This window comes from Phyllobates terribilis, unplaced genomic scaffold (genome assembly GCF_046119375.1).
Source record: "Phyllobates terribilis strain yellow unplaced genomic scaffold, ASM4611937v1 Scaffold_1__5_contigs__length_1240528914, whole genome shotgun sequence".
Taxonomy (NCBI): Eukaryota; Metazoa; Chordata; class Amphibia; order Anura; family Dendrobatidae; genus Phyllobates; species Phyllobates terribilis.
This window is the reverse complement of record NW_027362761.1, coordinates 1,163,067,988-1,163,086,868: the sequence shown is the minus strand read 5'-3', so window position 1 is coordinate 1,163,086,868 and position 18,881 is coordinate 1,163,067,988. Positions and strand designations below refer to the sequence as shown.

The window sequence follows — 18,881 nt, the reverse complement described above, 5'->3', positions numbered from 1 at the left end:
TTGGGGACGTAGATGAATAATTCACAAGTAAACCTAACAATAAGATAGATATTGCTCATTTTTTCGGCAATTTCACCCTAATTACATCACAGTGATTATATCGCTATAGCGCAGTTCTGTGACCGTAAAGCGCTTTCTGCCTCAGCTGTAAATATCTGCCCTGTTGTCAAGGACTGACGTCATTACAGAGCTACAGCCCTCTGACGAAGCACGCATGCGCTGAATACTACTCTCGCTCCCGAGTCCATTGGCCGCGCCTACGTCGGCTGAAGCGCTTTCCGGGCCTCTGATTGGTGGGTTCGTATTTGCGTCATGACGCTGTCACCCTCCCTGGCTTCTGATTGGTCATATCTCACGAACTGCCGAAATTCAAACAGACTCTGCAGCAGGTCGGTGTACGGCAGAGGAAAGCGAAGCGTGGGGTTAAATAGCGGCACCGAGCAGCGCAGCAGGTAACGTGCGGCGGAGAGGACGTGGTGCTGTGAGTGGCCGCTGGTACTGGGGCAGGGTGGGCGTTGTGTGAGCGGAACATGGAAGTGAATGTGTGGCAGCGTTATGTAGTAGTTATGCGGGGTTCGGGGATCTCCCTGCATCACTACTATGGAGGAGTTACATCATGTATTCTACTCCAGAGCTGCACTCACTATTCTGCTTGTGCAGTCACTGTGTACATACATTACATTACTGATCCTGAGTTACATCCTGTATTATACTCCAGAGCTGCACTCACTATTCTGCTGGTGCAGTCACTGTGTACATACATTACATTACTGATCCTGTATGGATCCTGAGTTACATCCTGTATTATACTCCAGAGCTGCACTCACTATTCTGCTTGCGCAGTCACTGTGTACATATATTACATTACTGATCCTGAGTTACATCCTGCAATATACTCCAGAGCTGCACTCACTATTCTGCTGGTGCAGTCACTGTGTACATACATTACATTACTGATCCTGAGTTACATCCTGTATTATACTCCAGAGCTGCACTCACTATTCTGCTTGTGCAGTCACTGTGTACATACATTACATTACTGATCCTGAGTTACATCCTGTATTATACTCCAGAGCTGCACTCACTATTCTGCTTGTGCAGTCACTGTGTACATACATTACATTACTGATCCTGAGTTACATCCTGTATTATACTCCAGAGCTGCACTCACTATTCTGCTTGTGCAGTCACTGTGTACATACATTACATTACTGATCCTGAGTTACATCCTGTATTATACTCCAGAGCTGCACTCACTATTCTGCTGGTGCAGTCACTGTGTACATATATTACATTACTGATCCTGTACGGATCCTGAGTTACATCCTGTATTATACTCCAGAGCTGCACTCACTATTCTGCTTGTGCAGTCACTGTGTACATATATTACATTACTGATCCTGTACGGATCCTGAGTTACATCCTGTATTATACTCCAGAGCTGCACTCACTATTCTACTTGTGCAGTCACTGTGTACATATATTACATTACTGATCCTGTACGGATCCTGAGTTACATCCTGTATTATACTCCAGAGCTGTACTCACTATTCTACTGGTGCAGTCACTGTGTACATATGTAGCGCCCCGAGGGTTCGGTCGCTACAGAGGTATTGCATCTCACCCAGAGGTGTGATATCTCACTTCCAGGTAAGGACGGAGACTGGCTCAGGACCCTAACACCCACATGCATTACACCACATTTCCGGGGGGACAGGGCAACAATGCTCCCAAGAGTGAGCACAACTGTCCCTGGCTGGAGTGGGGGGAGGCAACACCTAGAAAGGGGGAACCTGGTAGTGTGTGGGTGGGGAGAGTAGATCCTGGGTGCACTGAGTAGGAGCATATAAAAGGGAGGAGCCATCTTAGGTTCGGTGGTCAGTCTGAGGAGAAGTGACGGAGAGCAGGGGCTCTGCATGAGCTCTGCTCCAGAGGTGTGCCCAGTAAGGAGGCCTGAGCCTGGAGGAGAAGGAGAGCAGGAAAGGCTCCAGGAGTGGAGTGAAGGGACCCCAGGGGTGCGGACCGGCCAGTTGCCACCGTACGCCCGCCGCTACCAGAGTAGGAGGGTCAGGCCAAGAAAGGGAACCGGATCCCTCATCTAGTGGAGGAGAGCAACTACCCTCAGCTAGTAACCGGAAGCCGTGGCACTGCACGTGTTACTTCCCCTCACTACACCCGTTAGGAAGGCACCACATAGGACCCAGGGAAACGGAACATACGTTTGCCCGCCAAGGCCCGAGGCAGCTGGACAGAAACGTGGTCACTTGTGGGGTACGACAGGTCAGAGAAAGGACACACGAAGTGGGTCCTGAAAAGCATTCCAAATGTAGCTGGGAGTTGGCCGAGCCCCTCACCTGGTGAGCACAGTACGACGTGGGCAGCCATTACCTGCAGAAGTGGCTTGGAGTGTAAAACTGAGTAAAGACCCTGGACTGCATCACTGGACTCTGAGTCATTACTGTTGCTCCCGCGCACCATCACCCCCATCATCTGTACTCACTGCCCTGAGGCTATACTCCTCCCGTGGGGAGTTATCCTACCCCTCTGCTGCAAACACAACATCAGCCTCAGCGGTCTGCCCGCAGCGGCGGTTCCCAGTGACCGCAATCCACGGGTGGCGTAGTCGGACATTCAACATATAAACTATCCCTTTGGTTTGACCGCCCTGGGCACGGACCGGGTCGCCGCCACGGAGACTACAACCCCCAGCATCAAATGGAGACCCGGCTCCGGGTATTCCCCAACACACACGGCCCAGGGGACGCATCACATACATTACAGATCCTGAGTTACAACCTGTATTATACCCCAGAGCTGCACTCACTATTCTGCTGGTGCAGTCACTGTGTACATACATTACATTACTGATCCTGTGCTGATCTTGAGTTACATCCTGTTTGTTTTTATATATTTTTTTTTTTACCATTTTTTTTTTTTTTTTAACGATTAACTTGGTCACACTAATATAAATCCATGCCGGTTGCAGGGATTTATATAGTGTGACCAAGTTGTCAAGCACTTTTCCAAGTGATGCTAAAATTGCTTGGAAAGAACTTGTCAACCCACATGCGAAAATGCATGTGAAGAACCCTTCACATCCGCATGTCCCTGGCAGGAAAATGCATGTACAATCTGCATGTACAATCTGCATGTACAATCTGCATGTACAATCTGCATGTACAATCTGCATGTACAATCTGCATGTGTTTTTTCTGCCAGGGAGATGCGGAAACGCTCAGGAAAAATCCGGAAAATTTCTGCATCGTGGGCACATAGCCTAACTCAGAGAAATGTCACACAAAATAGTTAGTTAATAAATAACATTTCCCACACGTCTACTTTACATCAGCACCATTTTTGCAAAAAAAAAAAGTTTTTTTTGTTAGGAAGTTATAAGGGTTTAAAGTTGACCGGCGATTTCTCATTTTTACAAAACAATTTTTTTTAGACCACATCACATTTGACTTGACTTTGAGGGGCCTTTATGACAGAAAATACCCAAAAGTGACACCATTCTAAAAACTGAACCCCTCAAGGTGCTCAAAACCACATTCAAGAAGTTTATTAACCCTTCACATTAACTGAAGAAACGTGGAAGGAAAAATAAACATTTTCACCTTTTTTCACACATTTTTACTTCAAGCCCCGATTTTTTTTACTTTTAGATATTTTTTTAATTTTCTCAATAGTAACAGAAAATGGTCCACTAAATTTGTTGTACAATTCCTCCTGATTAAGCTGATACCTCATATGTGGGGGGAAAACCACTGTTTGGGCGCACGGCAAAGCGCTGAGGGGAAGGAGCTCCATTTGACTTTTTAAATGTAAAATTTGCTTGAATAATTAGCGGCCCCATGTCGCGTTTGGAGAGCCCCTGATGTGCCTAAACAGTGGAAACCCCGTACAAGTGACACCATTTTGGAAACTACACCCCTCAATGATTTTATCAAGGTGTATAATGAACATTTTGAACCCAGAGGTACGACACTGAATTTGATAACATTAGGTCATCATATTGAATAAGTTGTCATTTGTCTTGAATGCAAGTGCTCGCTACTGGAGTTTGCATCAAGTACTCGGGTATGCTCTAAGTATTGCGGGTGCTCGAGACACCCAAGAAAAACATACGGGGATCGTCGTGCATGGCAGGCAATCCCCGTGTGTTTTTTTTGTGGCTGACAACCGTGAAACATGCAGGTGGGGACTTCATTTCTCTCCTCTGACATGTCTATCTTGTCAGAGGCTCACTTTTTTTTTTTTTTGTAATCGCCGATCACGTGACAGGGGACCGTAAAAACCGGCCCTGATCATATTCTCCAGGGTCTCAGCTACTCCTAATAGCTGAGACCTCGGAGAGTTTGACTCTGGGGGGCACTACAGCCTTATTCCTCAGCTTCGCATATTCACTGCGCTGAGGCAAAGTACCCTTACTGCCCCTGTGAACATGCATTAAGGTGGTTAAGGGGTTAAAATCAGTCATGTACAGTATTTCCTTTATTTTTCCACTGTTATTATTTTCATTCTTTTATTTTGCTAATGACATAAAAATTGGTGCCCCACTTATCATGGAAAACGCTGCAATAATAATTATAACCCCTTCAAAGTGACCGCATATCCTAGAGATTTATCACACGCTGAGATGGAAGGGCCCCTTTAAATTGCGCAGCTTGTTGTGGAGGCGTCGGGATGCTGCGCTCCGGTGCTTCTTACTTTCCTCTGTCTAAATGGAGGCAATGCCATCATGGTGACCCAAGTCATGGAGCTGCAGGGGAAATGTGGGCTCGCGGCTTCTCCCATCTGACCAACAGAATACGTTAATATACAGTGCCACCCAGTGGACAAATCCAGCAGGAATGCCGGGTATTAGTGTGATTTAAAAATGGGTCACACATACCTATGGGACCCCCGCCACTTCTCCAGTTTATCCACAAGCTTCCTCTTCTGGTGGACCGCTGCAGCCACTGATTGTCTGCATCGGTCATGTTCCGTCTCCTCAGTTAGATGAAGCCGGGGGACATGGGCAGCAGCACAGAGCTGTGACGGGGGTCCTGTAGGTGACTGCTTTGCTGTCTGCCTTCTCACTCCGTCCTTTGTTTCCCTGTAGGATGAGTCTGCCGATATTAAATGATGAGAATTTTGGGTGCGACATAGTGGCAGAGTCGTGCGACTTCCTGTTCACCCCTCCTCAGGGCACCGGCCGCCCCTCCATCTTGCGTCCTTCACAGAGGGACAATCTGCCTCCGAAGAGTGCGGTGAAAGGCATGAAGGTACGCTGTGCGCGGCCGCTCTGATCCCAGCTGTGCTGCGGAGCCTGGCCGGCGAGCACAGGAAGCGTTATCTATGGCCACATGTTTCCGGTAGTCACCGCGTGTTTTGTGATTTTCTAGGTGACGTTTCAGACGCCGATGAGGGATCCACAGACTCACAGGATTGTAACTCCCAGCGTGGCCAACAAGCAGGACGGCGTCTTCACGCTGGACGACTGCGCTCAGGCGCTGGAGAAGCTGCAGCTCTCCTCCACCCGGTGAGTTTCCTCTAGAACATTAGCAGTCCTGCTCTTCTAAGGCTTCTTCACTTCCTGTCAAGATGTAATAAAGATCAGAGCACCCTTTTAAATAGAAAGGCGATCAGTGAAGTGTTTCTCAGTTTTCAAAGTTTTTTGTTTTAAATGGTTTGGACAATCTTTTTTTTTTTTTTTTTTTTTTTTAAATAAGGGGTTAATTTTAGGCGGCAGTAAGATCAGTGATGCCGGCAATGCTCTGGGCACAAGTGCCTCCCCCATGATATTTTACTTGGACAGTATATGGGTTCTGGTTGTTTTTTTTGCCCAAGTTTTTGAGTCCTAATTCACTAAAAAATGCTAAAGTGACTCACATAACACTTCCTGTCATCCGATTAATGTGCCCTAACTAGGAGGCTGTCAAACTGCTGGCATAAAGAGAAGAGCGAACACTTAGTCACGGCAGTATTTACAGTCAGGTTTTTAAAGGGGGGGGGGGGTCCAGGATGACCGATCAGCTGATAACGGGTCCAGTGGCGGCTGAAAATACATTGTACAGAGCCAGGACACTCTGGTGGTCATTGTCAAGTACTGGAGCTTGTAAGACTTGATCGGTGGGGATGCTGGGTGTCAGATCCCACCACCCATCCCCCCCCCCCCCCCTCCCTCAATGATCTGATATTGAGGACATCCTAAGAATTGGCCACCGATTTTCAATATAGTGAGCAAACCCTTTAAAGATGGTAAATTACGGTGTGCGTAGTTGTGTGTTTTTTTTTAAAAGACAAGATTTTCATGTATTACTAATTACTGACTTACTATTTTTTATTTCCATTCCCTTCCCAGTTTGAATTCAGGAGACCCCAATATTACAAGTGAGCTCACCACCCTTCCTGAAGATGAGATTCAGTTGATGAGCATGGGAGCGTACACAATTGATTTTGACAACCTAGGTGATATCAATCCTTTCAAAAGCGGGAATAAAATGATGGATTCGCCTGCGAAAGCCGAGCCTGCTGCCGGTCTCCTGGCCGAGCCTGCTGCCGGTCTCCTGGCCGAGCCTGCTGCCGGTCTCCTGGCCGAGCCTGCTGCCGGTCTCCTGGCCGAGCCTGCTGCCGGTCTCCTGGCCGAGCCTGCTGCCGGTCTCCTGGCCGAGCCTGCTGCCGGTCTCCTGGCCGAGCCTGCTGCCGGTCTCCTGGCCGAGCCTGCTGCCGGTCTCCTGGCCGAGCCTCCCCCACACTTGGAGGTGAAGAGCGTGTCAGAGGCTCCTGTTGACGCTACTCTCGTTGATCAAACGATGTCTGTATTGCGGGCTACCCAATTAAATCCAGATTCTCCAGTCACGGTACAGCTCTGCCCTGGAAGTGATGAGGTGTCCAGTAAAGCTTCTCTAGATGATACAGTTCCTCTAACTGAGGAGTCTAACCCTGCCCCAGAGGAGCCATCACATATGGCAGCAGGTGACACTGTAGATAAGAGTAGTCCTCTAAAAGAGGCAGAAGGTGTTAGTGTGGACACCATTGCTGCAGGAGTGGTACAAAACCCTAATGGTGTGGATGACTATACATCACCACCAGATGTGCCAAGTTCTCCCCCACTCCCAAAAGCTGCCTACAAATTTGACCCTGACCAAACTGATTGTATTGATCCCTTTAATACTGGTGGGTCAAAGCTGCAAAATTCCCCTAAGAAACCAGTTTCTGCAAATACGGACGATCCTAAAGGTGAGCCGTTAAAACTGGAGTTTGACTTTGCAGAAGGAGGTGATGCTGCTGTCAAAAAGCCACCACCCAAATTGTTGGGAAAGCGTCTTGGTGTCAAATCGTTGCCCAAGAAAAAAGCTGCACCCAAGGTAACCGTGCCAGAGAAACCTAAGGAACAAGCTCCTCCTCAGCTGTCAGAACCTGAAGAAGACATCATTGTTCCCAAAGCTTCTTATAACTTTGACTGGGACAAGTTTGACGATCCCAACTTCAATCCGTTCGGAAGCGGAGGGACAAAGATTACCGGTTCCCCCGAAGCGATGAAAGTGGCCGGCAATGCCCTATGCGTGAAGATGGAGGACAGTCCACCTAAAGCAGACGCTGGTGAAGACTTGGAGTCGAGTAAGAAGGCTGATGGTGATACATCGGGAAACACTGAGATGTAAGACCTTTGTGAATTAGACTATGTATGGGGGCTGGAGGGCAAAAAGTCAGACCAATAAGTCAGCCACTACCACGGCTCAGGGGGCAGAGGTCTGACTCTGGTCTTCAGGGTTTAAGCAGAAGATGTTATGAAAATATCTCAAGTAGTTTCTGCATGAAATCTAGTTGTGACTTTACAGTGCAGCCTAAGCCTTGCTTCTGTATTGTAGAACTGTCGAGCAGCCCGGTGCAGCTGAAGACAAGACTGGAGATGTCACACAGGAGAACAAGGTGAGAAGTCTTCATTTATCTAAGAATGACTTAATCCCTACTGCTTCATTGCTGTCGCTCGTGGCCCATGCGTGTCCTGGAAGTAACAAGATCTCCTAATTTGTTTGTGACCGCTGCAGCCAATCGCTGCACTCTACTGTGACTTCTGTACAACACTTGACCGCTGAGGCGCTTGATTAGTTGGTTGCCTGGGAGGAGGACTAATATCCAAGTGATTGTCTAGGCTCCTTTCTTCAGGAGTGCATCGCTCCATTGTCTGCTGGCTTGCTGCTTGTCAGGGGGCAGTGCGCTCCTAATGATTGACAGTTCAGATCAGCAGAATGGGAGGAGTGCAGGGGCACTGAGGCCAGTCAGATACCAGCCATCTGGCTAGCTGCACTTCTAAATTGTAATGCAAAGAGCTTGCAGCTGAGCGCTCCTTGCCACAGAGACCGGCCTCTGCTGATGGACCGCAGAGGTGGCCTGTAACCTAAATAACTAGCAGTAACTGCAAAAATAAAACTACTGTATGCTCAATAATTGAGGGATTTTTTTTCTTTTAATAAGAATATTGAAAAGTTTCTTGTTCTTTACAAGCACTTTGCAATTTTACCCATATAAAGCGCACCTGTCAGTAGGATTGTGCTCAGTAAACCACATATACTGTGAGGTGGGTGACATTACACTGATTAAAATGATATCTTGGTTGATGAAATCTGTCCTGTGGTTCTTGTGTAATCTTTACTTTCAATTTGGAGATAATGATATGCCCGTGCTTCGTGTCAGCCTGAGGAAGGGGGGGGGGGCACACCATCTGGTGCTCTGCTTACATATTCATCTCCTCTGTGTATTGGAACAACGCATCTAAAAAAGAAAAAAACAGGCAACTTGGACATAATCTCACAAAACCTGAAAAATGAGTCAGACAATTTGTTGGCACCTTTCCAAAATTGTGGGTAAACTGTTTCAAGCATGTCATGCTCGTTCAAACTCGCCTGTGGCAAGTAACAGGTGTGGGAAATATAAAAACCTGAAGCCAGATAAAAAGGGGAGAAGTTGACTCAATCTTTGCATTGTGTGTCTGTGCGTGCCACACTAAGCATGGAGAACAGAAAGAGGAGAAGAGAACTGTCTGAGGACTTGAGAACCAAAATTGTTGAACAATAATCAACAATCTCAAGGTAACAAGTCATCTCCAGAGATCTTGATGTGGAGTAATGCTCTGGTGGGATTGTCTGCTAATCACCTTATAACAGCGTCCTGACATGTTCCTGTGTTACCTCCTCAGGTTGATGATGATGTGAAGATGGCAACTGAAGAAATTGCTGCTGCACAGACTGAAGACCAATCCTCTAAGACCCTTATGACCCCAGAATATACTGCGCTACCCGCTAACGTGGGATTAGTGGACACAGATTTCGGTGCCGCCCTTCAGACTGACTTCAGGCCTGCAGAGGAGTTTGACTTCAAGCCCGCGACTGAATGTAAGGAGTGGCGGTTGGTCCATCGAGATGAACGCTTTCTGCTTATTTTACTTCTCGGGGTAACCGTTGTTGTCTTCCTTTCTTACAGTGGAAGGCTTTGGCCAACCAATTGAAATTGACTATTTGGAGAACTTCGGCTCCACTTCAGTAAGTCTCCTCCACTTTCACATCTCTGTTCCCATTGTCAGTGAATTATTTATGACCTGTCCCGGCTATTGTCTGTCTGTCCGTCCTGACATGGAATTTACAAAAAAAAAAATCCTTCGCCCTTTCTGGTCTTTTGTAGTTCAAAGAATCTGCTCTCCGAAAGCAGTCCCTGTACCTGAAATTCGACCCCCTGCTCAGAGAGTCACCCAAGAAGTCTGCGGCTCCCAGCACAGCCATAGTGTGCGATGTGCCGCTACGGAGCGGGTAAGGGGCACGGCGCCAGGTGGTGGCAGACGTCTAAGGTGAGGCCGACACGTAACGTTACTCAACCCTTTCAGGACAGAGCTCTTCGGATCTTTTCCTGAATCATCGTTTCCTTTGACTCTGTGCCTTGAAAACGAGGAAAAGCCTAAAGGACTCGATCTCCTGGGGACTTTTACCATCTCTGTAAGTAACACTTTTTTTTTTTTTTTGTGCCTGCAAGTAAGTTATGCCAGCGTCAGTCCTGTTAAACAAGTTTATTGCAGACTTTAAAGTGTTCTCTTCTCAGACATTATAGGGGTATTCCCATCTCTAAGATCCTATCCCAATATGTAGTAGGTGTAGTAGTAACATTATTAAATACGTCTAATTAGAAATGTAGGATAGTTCTTCTGATTGGCTACGTTGCTTACCCCTTGTGCAGGACATTGCAGTAGCTTGGGTATCCATGGTTACGACCACTCATACAGTGACCTTTAGTTGTTAATGGCCATAACCATGGATATCTAAGGTCCTGCAATGCCCTGCACATAGGGTAAGCGACATAGCGAAACAGAACTATTATACTACATTTCTAATTGGAGGTATTTGCTAATATTAAGCCTACTACATATTGGGATAGGATCTTGGAGATGGGTATACCCCTTTTTAAATGTATTTCTAGGTTTGCCATTGATCTGTCCATGGGACATATCGATATCCATCGGAATAGGGTCTGGCATCCCACCACATCTCCATAAATTATGATGTGGTCACTCCTGCGTACTGTGGCTCAGCTCCCATTGAAGTGAACATGATCTGAGCGGTACCTGGGAATGACTACAATACATGGCTGTGCTGTATGGCCCCCGTTTACTTTTAATCCAGAGCTGATCGGTGGAGGTGCTGGGTGTTTGTACCCAATCTGATATCCTAAGGGTAGGTCCTCTATATCTTAATGGGACCTGTCACCTTGGGACAACTCTAACCTGCAGGTATATAGCCTTACAACTCTTCCTGGCCTCTATACTGAAAGTGCAGCTACTGGTAGAAAATTAATTTCTTTCCTCCCAGGAGCCGCCGGCTTTCAGTCCTAGAGGCGTGCACAGAGCTGCTACAGTCACCGCTCACAGAACAGCCCATGAAAGCTGTTCCTGTACGCTTGCTGGAGCTCCAGTGTCCTGCACACTGCCTGCACAGGAAGGAAGCAGTGACACTGCCCATGTCTTCAGCGTCCGTGTACCTGCAGCTTCCCTCCTGGGTGCAGCCGTCTCCTCCTGTCACTATAGCAGCAGTCACCGCACCATGGTATCCGGTTACACTCCACAGCCGGCTCAATAGTCTTCTTACTCCACAGGACAACGCTCCCTTAATTCCAGACCCCACAAACATCGTGCCGGCTCCTGACCCTTTCCTGCTGCCGTCTGATGTGGGGGCCATCGTGGAAGTGCTGAAATACAGCCAGATAGACATGGACGCCGCTATAGAGCAAGTCAGGCTGGAGGTGAGTGACTGTGCCTGATTTATGGAGGAGGCGGTGGCCAGGTCCCATGTCTGGATCAGACACCTGTGTCCTACTGACCTGAAATGCGTGCAGATCAAAAATCGCGATTTTTACTGAATATTCAGATTTCGGTGATTGCTCGCTGCAAGTTTTTTTTTTTGTTTTGTTTTTGGTTTTTTTCAGTCCCATGTAGCTGTACATTATAATATATATTTCTTGTCCATAGATTTTCTGGTATTTTATAGCGCAGACCTATGCATCAAAATGCATAGTACATACCACAGTGCCAGATGCAATCCAGCAGAAAACTGCACATTTTATTGCGGTCTTTTGCTGGACTATGAGCTGTTTATTATAGAATCCCAGATTAAAGGAATTTCACATAAAATGATGATATATGCATACACTTTATTTAAAAAAATATATATATGTAGGAAAAAAAAAAAAAAATGCAGTGAATGATTAAAATGACGTGTACCTCCAAATTTGTTGTAGTAACCTACATGTGACCACACAATTCCATCCCCGACACTACTCTGTAAATGGAAAGATATCAAATCTTAACTTTTTTCCCACACATTTTTTATTGCTCTTGGAATGTACCAGGCATCAATGTTTTGAGTATATTATCATATGATAGGGTTTTTTTTTTTTTTCTTAAATTTCTGCTGCAGACTCGTGTGACTGGATCTGGCAGAGACCCTTCAATTCGGGTAACCAGGATGCACTGTGACTATACACTACAGTGTAAACTGCTGTAGATTTGTGTATTTCTATCTCTTTTTATAATATATTTTTTCTTTCTGTCATTTCATGGATTTAGGTTAAAGAAAAAGATTTAGAAGTTTTGGAGTGGAAGAATAAACATGAGAAACTCTACTTGGAATATTTAGAAATGGGGTACGTTTTCAGGAGAAGAAGCCGAAGGTCCCCCAATTCATCAAGATTGGCGCTTTATACGCACTTCCAGATTCCGTGCACCACTGCATGAAATACATAATTGATGCAAGCAATCTGGTTCAAACCCCTTATGGAAATCAAAAAAAAAAAAATCTAATCTAGAGATAGAGGAAATCATGGTCTATTTATAAAGCTCAGCCTGTGGCTTGGCCTTACAGGAATACCAAGATGGCAACTACGAGGGTCTTCACCATGATCCCCCAGCCGCCATGATAACCCGTTGGTGCCCTGTAAGTGCATCTCAAGGGACAGGCACGATTGTGAGACGCTGCTCTCACCTTCCAGCATTCTATGTAAATGTTGCAGTCAGCAGTTGACAGCAGCAGCTAAATGGTTGACAGCAGCAGCTAAATGGTTGACAGCCAGAGCTCCACTGCTGCAGTTTACCTATAGTATACGCCACTAGCTTTTTCCAACATGTAATCACTAGCTAGAGGCCAAAATGTTTTTATTTTATTTATTTTTTCATTTTTCCCTGCAGTGCCATCACAGGGGAAATAAAACATTACACTGTGGCCATTCATACTAATGGATGGTCTGTGCATGGTAAAACAGTACAGGTCCTCCAGAGAGGGGGGGATTTCTAGCCAAGAGACTAGGACTGTCTTCTAATAGAAGTAGATAAAAATAGTTTTTCTAAACTGGACAACCCCTTTTAAGCCAGGCTTGGACAAATCTTAGTCCAGCCTAGGAGCAAGCAAGATTATTCAGTGCTTTTTTGTTTGTTTTTTTTTTTGTATTTTTATTTTTTTATATCTAAATTTTGTTTCACTTTTTTTTTTTTTTTTCTTTAGGAAAATTGTTGCAGAGTTTGAGAGCACAATCACACAGATGCTGGGTGCGTACGAATGTATGGTGGATTTCATATGGTCAGAGATAATTCCTCTTATGACAACATTGTGTTAGGACGGACCATGCAGTGTATGTACAGATGTAGCTGTACCTGGTTCTGTGACTCGGCCCTTGGTTGTATTGATTGGTGCAGTCTGGACCCTGCAAACTCCAAGCAATCATGTATAGAAAATTCCAGCCAGCCCCTTCTGATGCCACTTTTTTTCCCTCCAACATTAGTTGCTCCTTCTTTAGGGCTTTACATTTTAACCACTTTTGGAAATGACGTCTTCTGTTCTACAGTGGATTCACAAAGACAGAAGGAGCTGAGCAAACAAGAACTACACAAAGTGGTGGAGGAGAAGCAGCAGGTGCAGATGGACCTCAACTCCATGGAGAAATCCTTCTCAGAGCTCTTCAAAAGATTTGAGAAGCAGAAGGACTTTCTGGAAGGATATCGCAAGGTAACTCCTGAGCCTCCTCTGTCAGCAGTAATATCCCGCAATGATATAATGCGCCATAAATTTGCATTAAGGCCCAATTCTTGCGTGGCACCATACACTCCTCCCCTTAAAAGACAATGGGGCCAATTCATTAAGACCCTCCAGTCTTAATGAAGGAGGGAGCGGTGGGTTAAGAGATCCTGAATTCATTCACCCCCAAGTCTGTTCTCACATTCATGACCTGGCCAAATTTTACATTTCTGACCAGTGTCACTTGTGGTGATAACTATGGAATGTTTCAGTGGATCCCGGTGATTCTGAGTTTTTTTTTTTTTTTTTTTTTTTTTTTTTTTTCTTTTGTGACCTTGTACTTTATGGTAGTGGTAAATTTTAGTTAAATTTTTTTTTTTTTTTTTTTTAGTGTGAAAATATTGGCCAAAATTTTTAAAAAAAATTTGCAGTATTTATGCCCTTAAACCAGAGGGCAAGATCACACAAAATACTTAACATTTCCCACAAGTCTACTTTACATCAGCGTCATTTTTGAAACCTAAACTTTTAACCCTAACTTTTGAGAAAACTGCTGATTTTTTTTTTTTTTTTTTTTTCCCCCCAACAAACCATACAAGAGCACGCAGATGCCACATATATGGGGGGGAAAACTACTGTTTGGGCGCATGGCTCGGAAGGGAAGGAGAGCCCATTGATTTTTGGAATGCAATTTTGGCTGGAATAGTTTGCAGAAGAGCCCCTGACATGCCAAAACGGCAGAAACCCCCACAAGTGACCCCATTTTGGAAACTATACCTCTGGAGGAATTTAATCTAGGTTTGTAGTGGCCATTTTTGAGCCTCAGGCGATTCACAGAATTGTATAACAGTAAACTGAGTCATTAAAAAATTTAGTGCAAAGCTCAAAAGGGAAGAAACACCATATTGGTGGTCAGATTTTGCTGGACTGGTTTGAGGGTGCCATGTCACATTGGCAGAGCCCATGAGGTGCCAGAATAGGCGACCCCATTTTGCAAACTACACGTCTTAATGAATTCATCTAGGGGTGCAGTGATCATATTGACACCACAGGTTTTCACAGAATTTTATACCATTGGGCAGTGATGAGAGAATTTCATTTTTACCACCAAAATATTTCTTTGGCCCCAGATTTTACATTTTTCGCTCAGGAAAATGGATCAGATTTGTCCCCCAATTTTTACTGAATGTGGCAATACCCCATATGTGGCAGTACAGTACTGCTTAGCCACACGACAAGACTCGGGAGGTACGGAGCGCTATTGAACTCTTGAAGCACATTTTACTAGACTAGTTTGCGGACTTCATATACAGAGTCCCTAAGTGCTAGAAGAGCAGAATCCCCCCTTAAATTACCCCATTTTGGAAATTATACTCCTTTGTGAATTTATCTACAGGTGTAGTGACTGTTTTGACTCCATGGGTGTTTTCCAGAAACAAGCAGCAGCGGATGTTGCGGAGTGAAGATTGCAAATCTGCCATTGTAGTGCCCAGTACATTATGCCCAGCTCGTGCTTCTGGAGACATGCACCTGTAAATTAGGCGGGCTCTCATCGCTACAGAAATGCCAAACGTGTACACTAAGTGTGGTTTAGGCACACTGGGAATCAGAAGGGAGAGGGCATTTGGATTTGGGAGCGCAGAGTTTGCTGAATTTCTTTTGGAGGGCAAGGAGCCATTTCGCATTTCCAGAGCCTTTGTGCTACCAGTAATGTGGAAGCCCCCTAGATTTCCATTAACAGATCACAAACCTGAGTGGTCTGTCATAGATATAGATATGATGATATGATTGGGTTGAAGCTTTTATTGGTAACACTTTACATAGCATTTTGGATCACATTTATTCTGCGCTGATATCTGGGTTTCCATCGAAATTTCCTGGTGACGTGATTCATATGAAACCCCCGACAGATCCATTCACTGAGGCAGCAGAGTTACTCTGGACTCCATCTGGCCTCAGTTCAGCATTGTCCTTTTCAGAAGTGCACAAAACTGTGGCAGACGGCACTTTTATGCATACCTAATAAAAAGACTGACACCACCGGATCATGGGGCAGACATCGTCCAGTGTCTCAATCTCCCTGATTATAGGGAATCTTCCGCCAGTAGTTCCATCTGAATCGCATATTTCAGAGATTTCACGGAAACCCCGGTGTAAGCGCTCAGCGCAGAGCACAGGATAAATGTGAGCTACTGAGCTCTTTGGAAGACAGAATGAACAAGAACCAGCAGCTCAGAATTTTTTATTACATGCCTTTTGCTGTGTGGTAAGTGTTCTGACAACTTTATTCTTGGTCTGTAATTGCATAGATGCCGCACTGGTATCTTTTTATTTACTTTTGCGCTTTTACATAATTTAAAAAAATCTATTATATTTGCATTGGTTTATTCTGAGAGCTGTAACTATTTCTACACTGACGGAGCTTTATGGCGGCTTGTTTTTTTTTTTTTGTTTATTTTGGGACCCGATGACTTTTTCAGCAGTACATTTGTCTTTTTGATCTGGTTTTATTCCACTTTTTTTTAATAGAATGAAGAGGCCCTGAAGAAATGTGTTGAAGATTATCTTGTAAGGATAAAGAAAGAGGAGCAGCGCTATCAGGCCCTTAAGGCCCACGCAGAAGAGAAGCTGAACCGGTAAGTGATCAGTTTGGGGCTCGTGCAGATGACTATTTTCTGTGCAAAAAAAACATCAGATCGCACCTGGACCAATGTTAGTTTGTGGGGCCATGCACATGTCAGATTTATTTATTTTTTTCCTTTCCGAATGCCTAATCCCACTCATGATGTACGATTACATCTCATCGGGAAGGGGTTAAAGGACATTTTGGCTCTTCCATTATTTTTTTTTTAATGGATTTGTCTTAATGTCTCACGGTTGTAAAGTCCAGATCCTACACATTCAGATATATTGGAATTGTATCCATGGTCTCAATCTTTTATAGGGCTAATGAGGAAATTGCTCAAGTACGAAGCAAAGCCAAAGCTGAAGCGACAGCTCTGCAGGCCACACTACGCAAGGAGCAGATGAAGACGCAGTCCCTAGAACGCAGCCTGGAGCAGAAGGTGAGGGCTCACTAATGATGCCTGCCGGGTGGGAATGTTGTGGAATGTTGTGGAATGTTGTGGAATGTTGTGGAATGTTGTGGAATGTTGTGGAATGTTGTGGAATGTTGTGGAATGTTGTGGAATGTTGTGGAATGTTGTGGAATGTTGTGGAATGTTGTGGAATGTTATGACTGTGTGTGTGTAATAAGTACCTCTTTTATGCTCACCAGCACCCACCTGGATCCAGCGCAGGCTGTCTTGAGGTCTGCACAGACACAGGAAGTGGAGATCACTCGGGTCAGAAAGCTGCCAGGCCTGTGATCAGGTGCAGTGGTCAATGGATGTTTTTCTTTCTATTAATGAAGTGCTGTTCACTCACCTGACCACTGCAGCCAATCACAGTCCGCACCCTAGTTTAACAATGTCTTCATTTCGTGCGGCGGCACAGACATCTGAGCTGCCTGTACTGGTACCATGTGGGCGCTGGTAGTTAAGGATTAATATTACGTTTTACACGTCCGGTCCGTCCCCATCCTCCCCCGGGCGAGGTTTTCTTATCCCCGGACAGCCCCTTATTGTACTTCTGATGACTGCTGGTTATGGCGCCCTCTAATGGTGTAAATTTTCTTAGACCAATCCATCCATTGCAGCAGCGTTATGCTCAAGTTGCTGGATATTAAGGCTAAGTTCTACCATGCATTGCTGGGACTTGTAGTGTCACAGCAACATGTTGAAGAAAATGACCATACCTTAAGGTTCTAGTGCAAAATGAAGACTTTCTCAGCTATACCTTGGGAATTAATAAGGGTCATCTGGGCAGCGCCTTCGGCCCTCCTGATTTTGATTATAGTCCTGGCTACTTCTTGGGGGCATTAACTGAAGGCGGTGCTGTCTTTCACATGCTGGACCTCTTCCCCCATCTTGGCGTGGGCTCCTGACTGCTCTTTATAGTAAAGCACAACAAATGTGCAATGTAAAAGCATGGATATAACTGCCATGACTTGCATGTGGCTGATAACGGTGGACACCAGCTCTCAGTGCATGATCTGCCGCTTTGTGACATATGGACGCATGAATTCGGGCAGAGCACGGACCTCAGGAATATCGCGCTATGTTCTCGGACCGCGGGGTGCAGACGTCTGGATGCGACTCCCACAGATCTAAGTTCTGTAGAGTGACTGCTATTAACCCTTGATTTTTAGTGACTTTTTTTTTTTTTTCTGTTTTATTAAATCATTATATTTTATTTCAGACAAAAGAAAACGATGAACTGACGAAAATCTGCGACGACCTAATCTTAAAGATGGAGAAGATCTGATGTGCAGCACTCTTGTATATTTTTAATTGTCACTGTTTTGTCTCTTTATATGTTTGTGCTAATAAATATGACTTTAATTTAACCCTTTAAGCTTTGATTTAACAGTGAATCCGTACATCATACTGAGCCAAAACGCAGACTGCCTTTGCCGGTATATACAGTAGGAGCCGGACTGCGCTTGCACCGGAGCTTGTACAGCCATTGTTTGTTCAGAGGTCACTCGCTACCTCTATAGTGTATTTCAGCCACAGTGAAAACTGAGGACTCCTAACGCCTAACGCTCGCTGAGCATGTGGAAGAGTCCTCGCTAGTGATGCGCGAGTATGCTCGGGCCGAGCTCCGAGTATTTACAGCTGCTCGGTGATGTATTTGAATCGCTCCCGTGTGCATGATTTGTGACTGTTTGACAGCTTTATTACATGTGAGGAATGTGTAAGAAATAGACATTCCTCACATGTAATAAAGCTGTCAAACAGTTGCAAATCAAGCACACGGGAGCGATTCAACCATATCACCGAGCAGCTATAAATACTCGGAGCTCGGCCCAAGCGTACTCGGCGAAAGGGTTAACAAAACATACTTGCTCAACACTAGTCCTCACTACTGATGACATGAACTGCTGTGCAGACACAACCAGGGCTGTGGAGTCGGTAAGCCAAACCTCCGACTCCTCCATTTCCATGACTCCGACTCCCTCATACACGGCTCATGTTTAAGTGATAAATTTACTGTAGCTCAGAATCATCTCCGCTAAAAGTCTAGACCCTTAGATCAGGAATAGGACAGACATTTATAGGACATTTCATAACTTTCCCAAATTCTTAAGAGCAAAATATTCCCCACAAACTACATTGAACTACTGTACCCAATTTATTATATATGGTCTGAGGCGGTCCATTTTATACTGACTCCACCAAAATGGGCTCCGACTCCACAGCCCTGGACACAACGATGGGAAAAGAAAGTAAGGCAACGGCATAA

General features: G+C 45.2%; 1 protein-coding gene across 2 annotated transcripts; it reads left to right on the top strand.

The window, feature by feature from the left end:
* Positions 1-326: 326 nt before the first annotated feature.
* On the top strand, positions 327-17,990 carry TACC3 (transforming acidic coiled-coil containing protein 3). Of its 2 annotated transcripts, none has more exons than XM_073649100.1 (16): positions 327-452; positions 5,105-5,267; positions 5,388-5,524; positions 6,347-7,645; positions 7,857-7,917; positions 9,185-9,380; positions 9,469-9,527; positions 9,667-9,791; positions 9,866-9,974; positions 11,125-11,271; positions 12,095-12,171; positions 13,026-13,069; positions 13,366-13,526; positions 16,065-16,171; positions 16,480-16,600; positions 17,835-17,990. In XM_073649100.1, exons 2-16 carry the CDS (start codon positions 5,106-5,108, stop codon positions 17,898-17,900), a joined length of 2,871 nt encoding a protein of 956 aa, XP_073505201.1. In that variant the 5' UTR covers positions 327-452; position 5,105; the 3' UTR covers positions 17,901-17,990. The 2 variants fall into 2 exon arrangements, with proteins under 2 accessions (XP_073505201.1, XP_073505202.1); XM_073649101.1 differs by having other exon boundaries at positions 428-481.
* Positions 17,991-18,881: the final 891 nt, after the last annotated feature.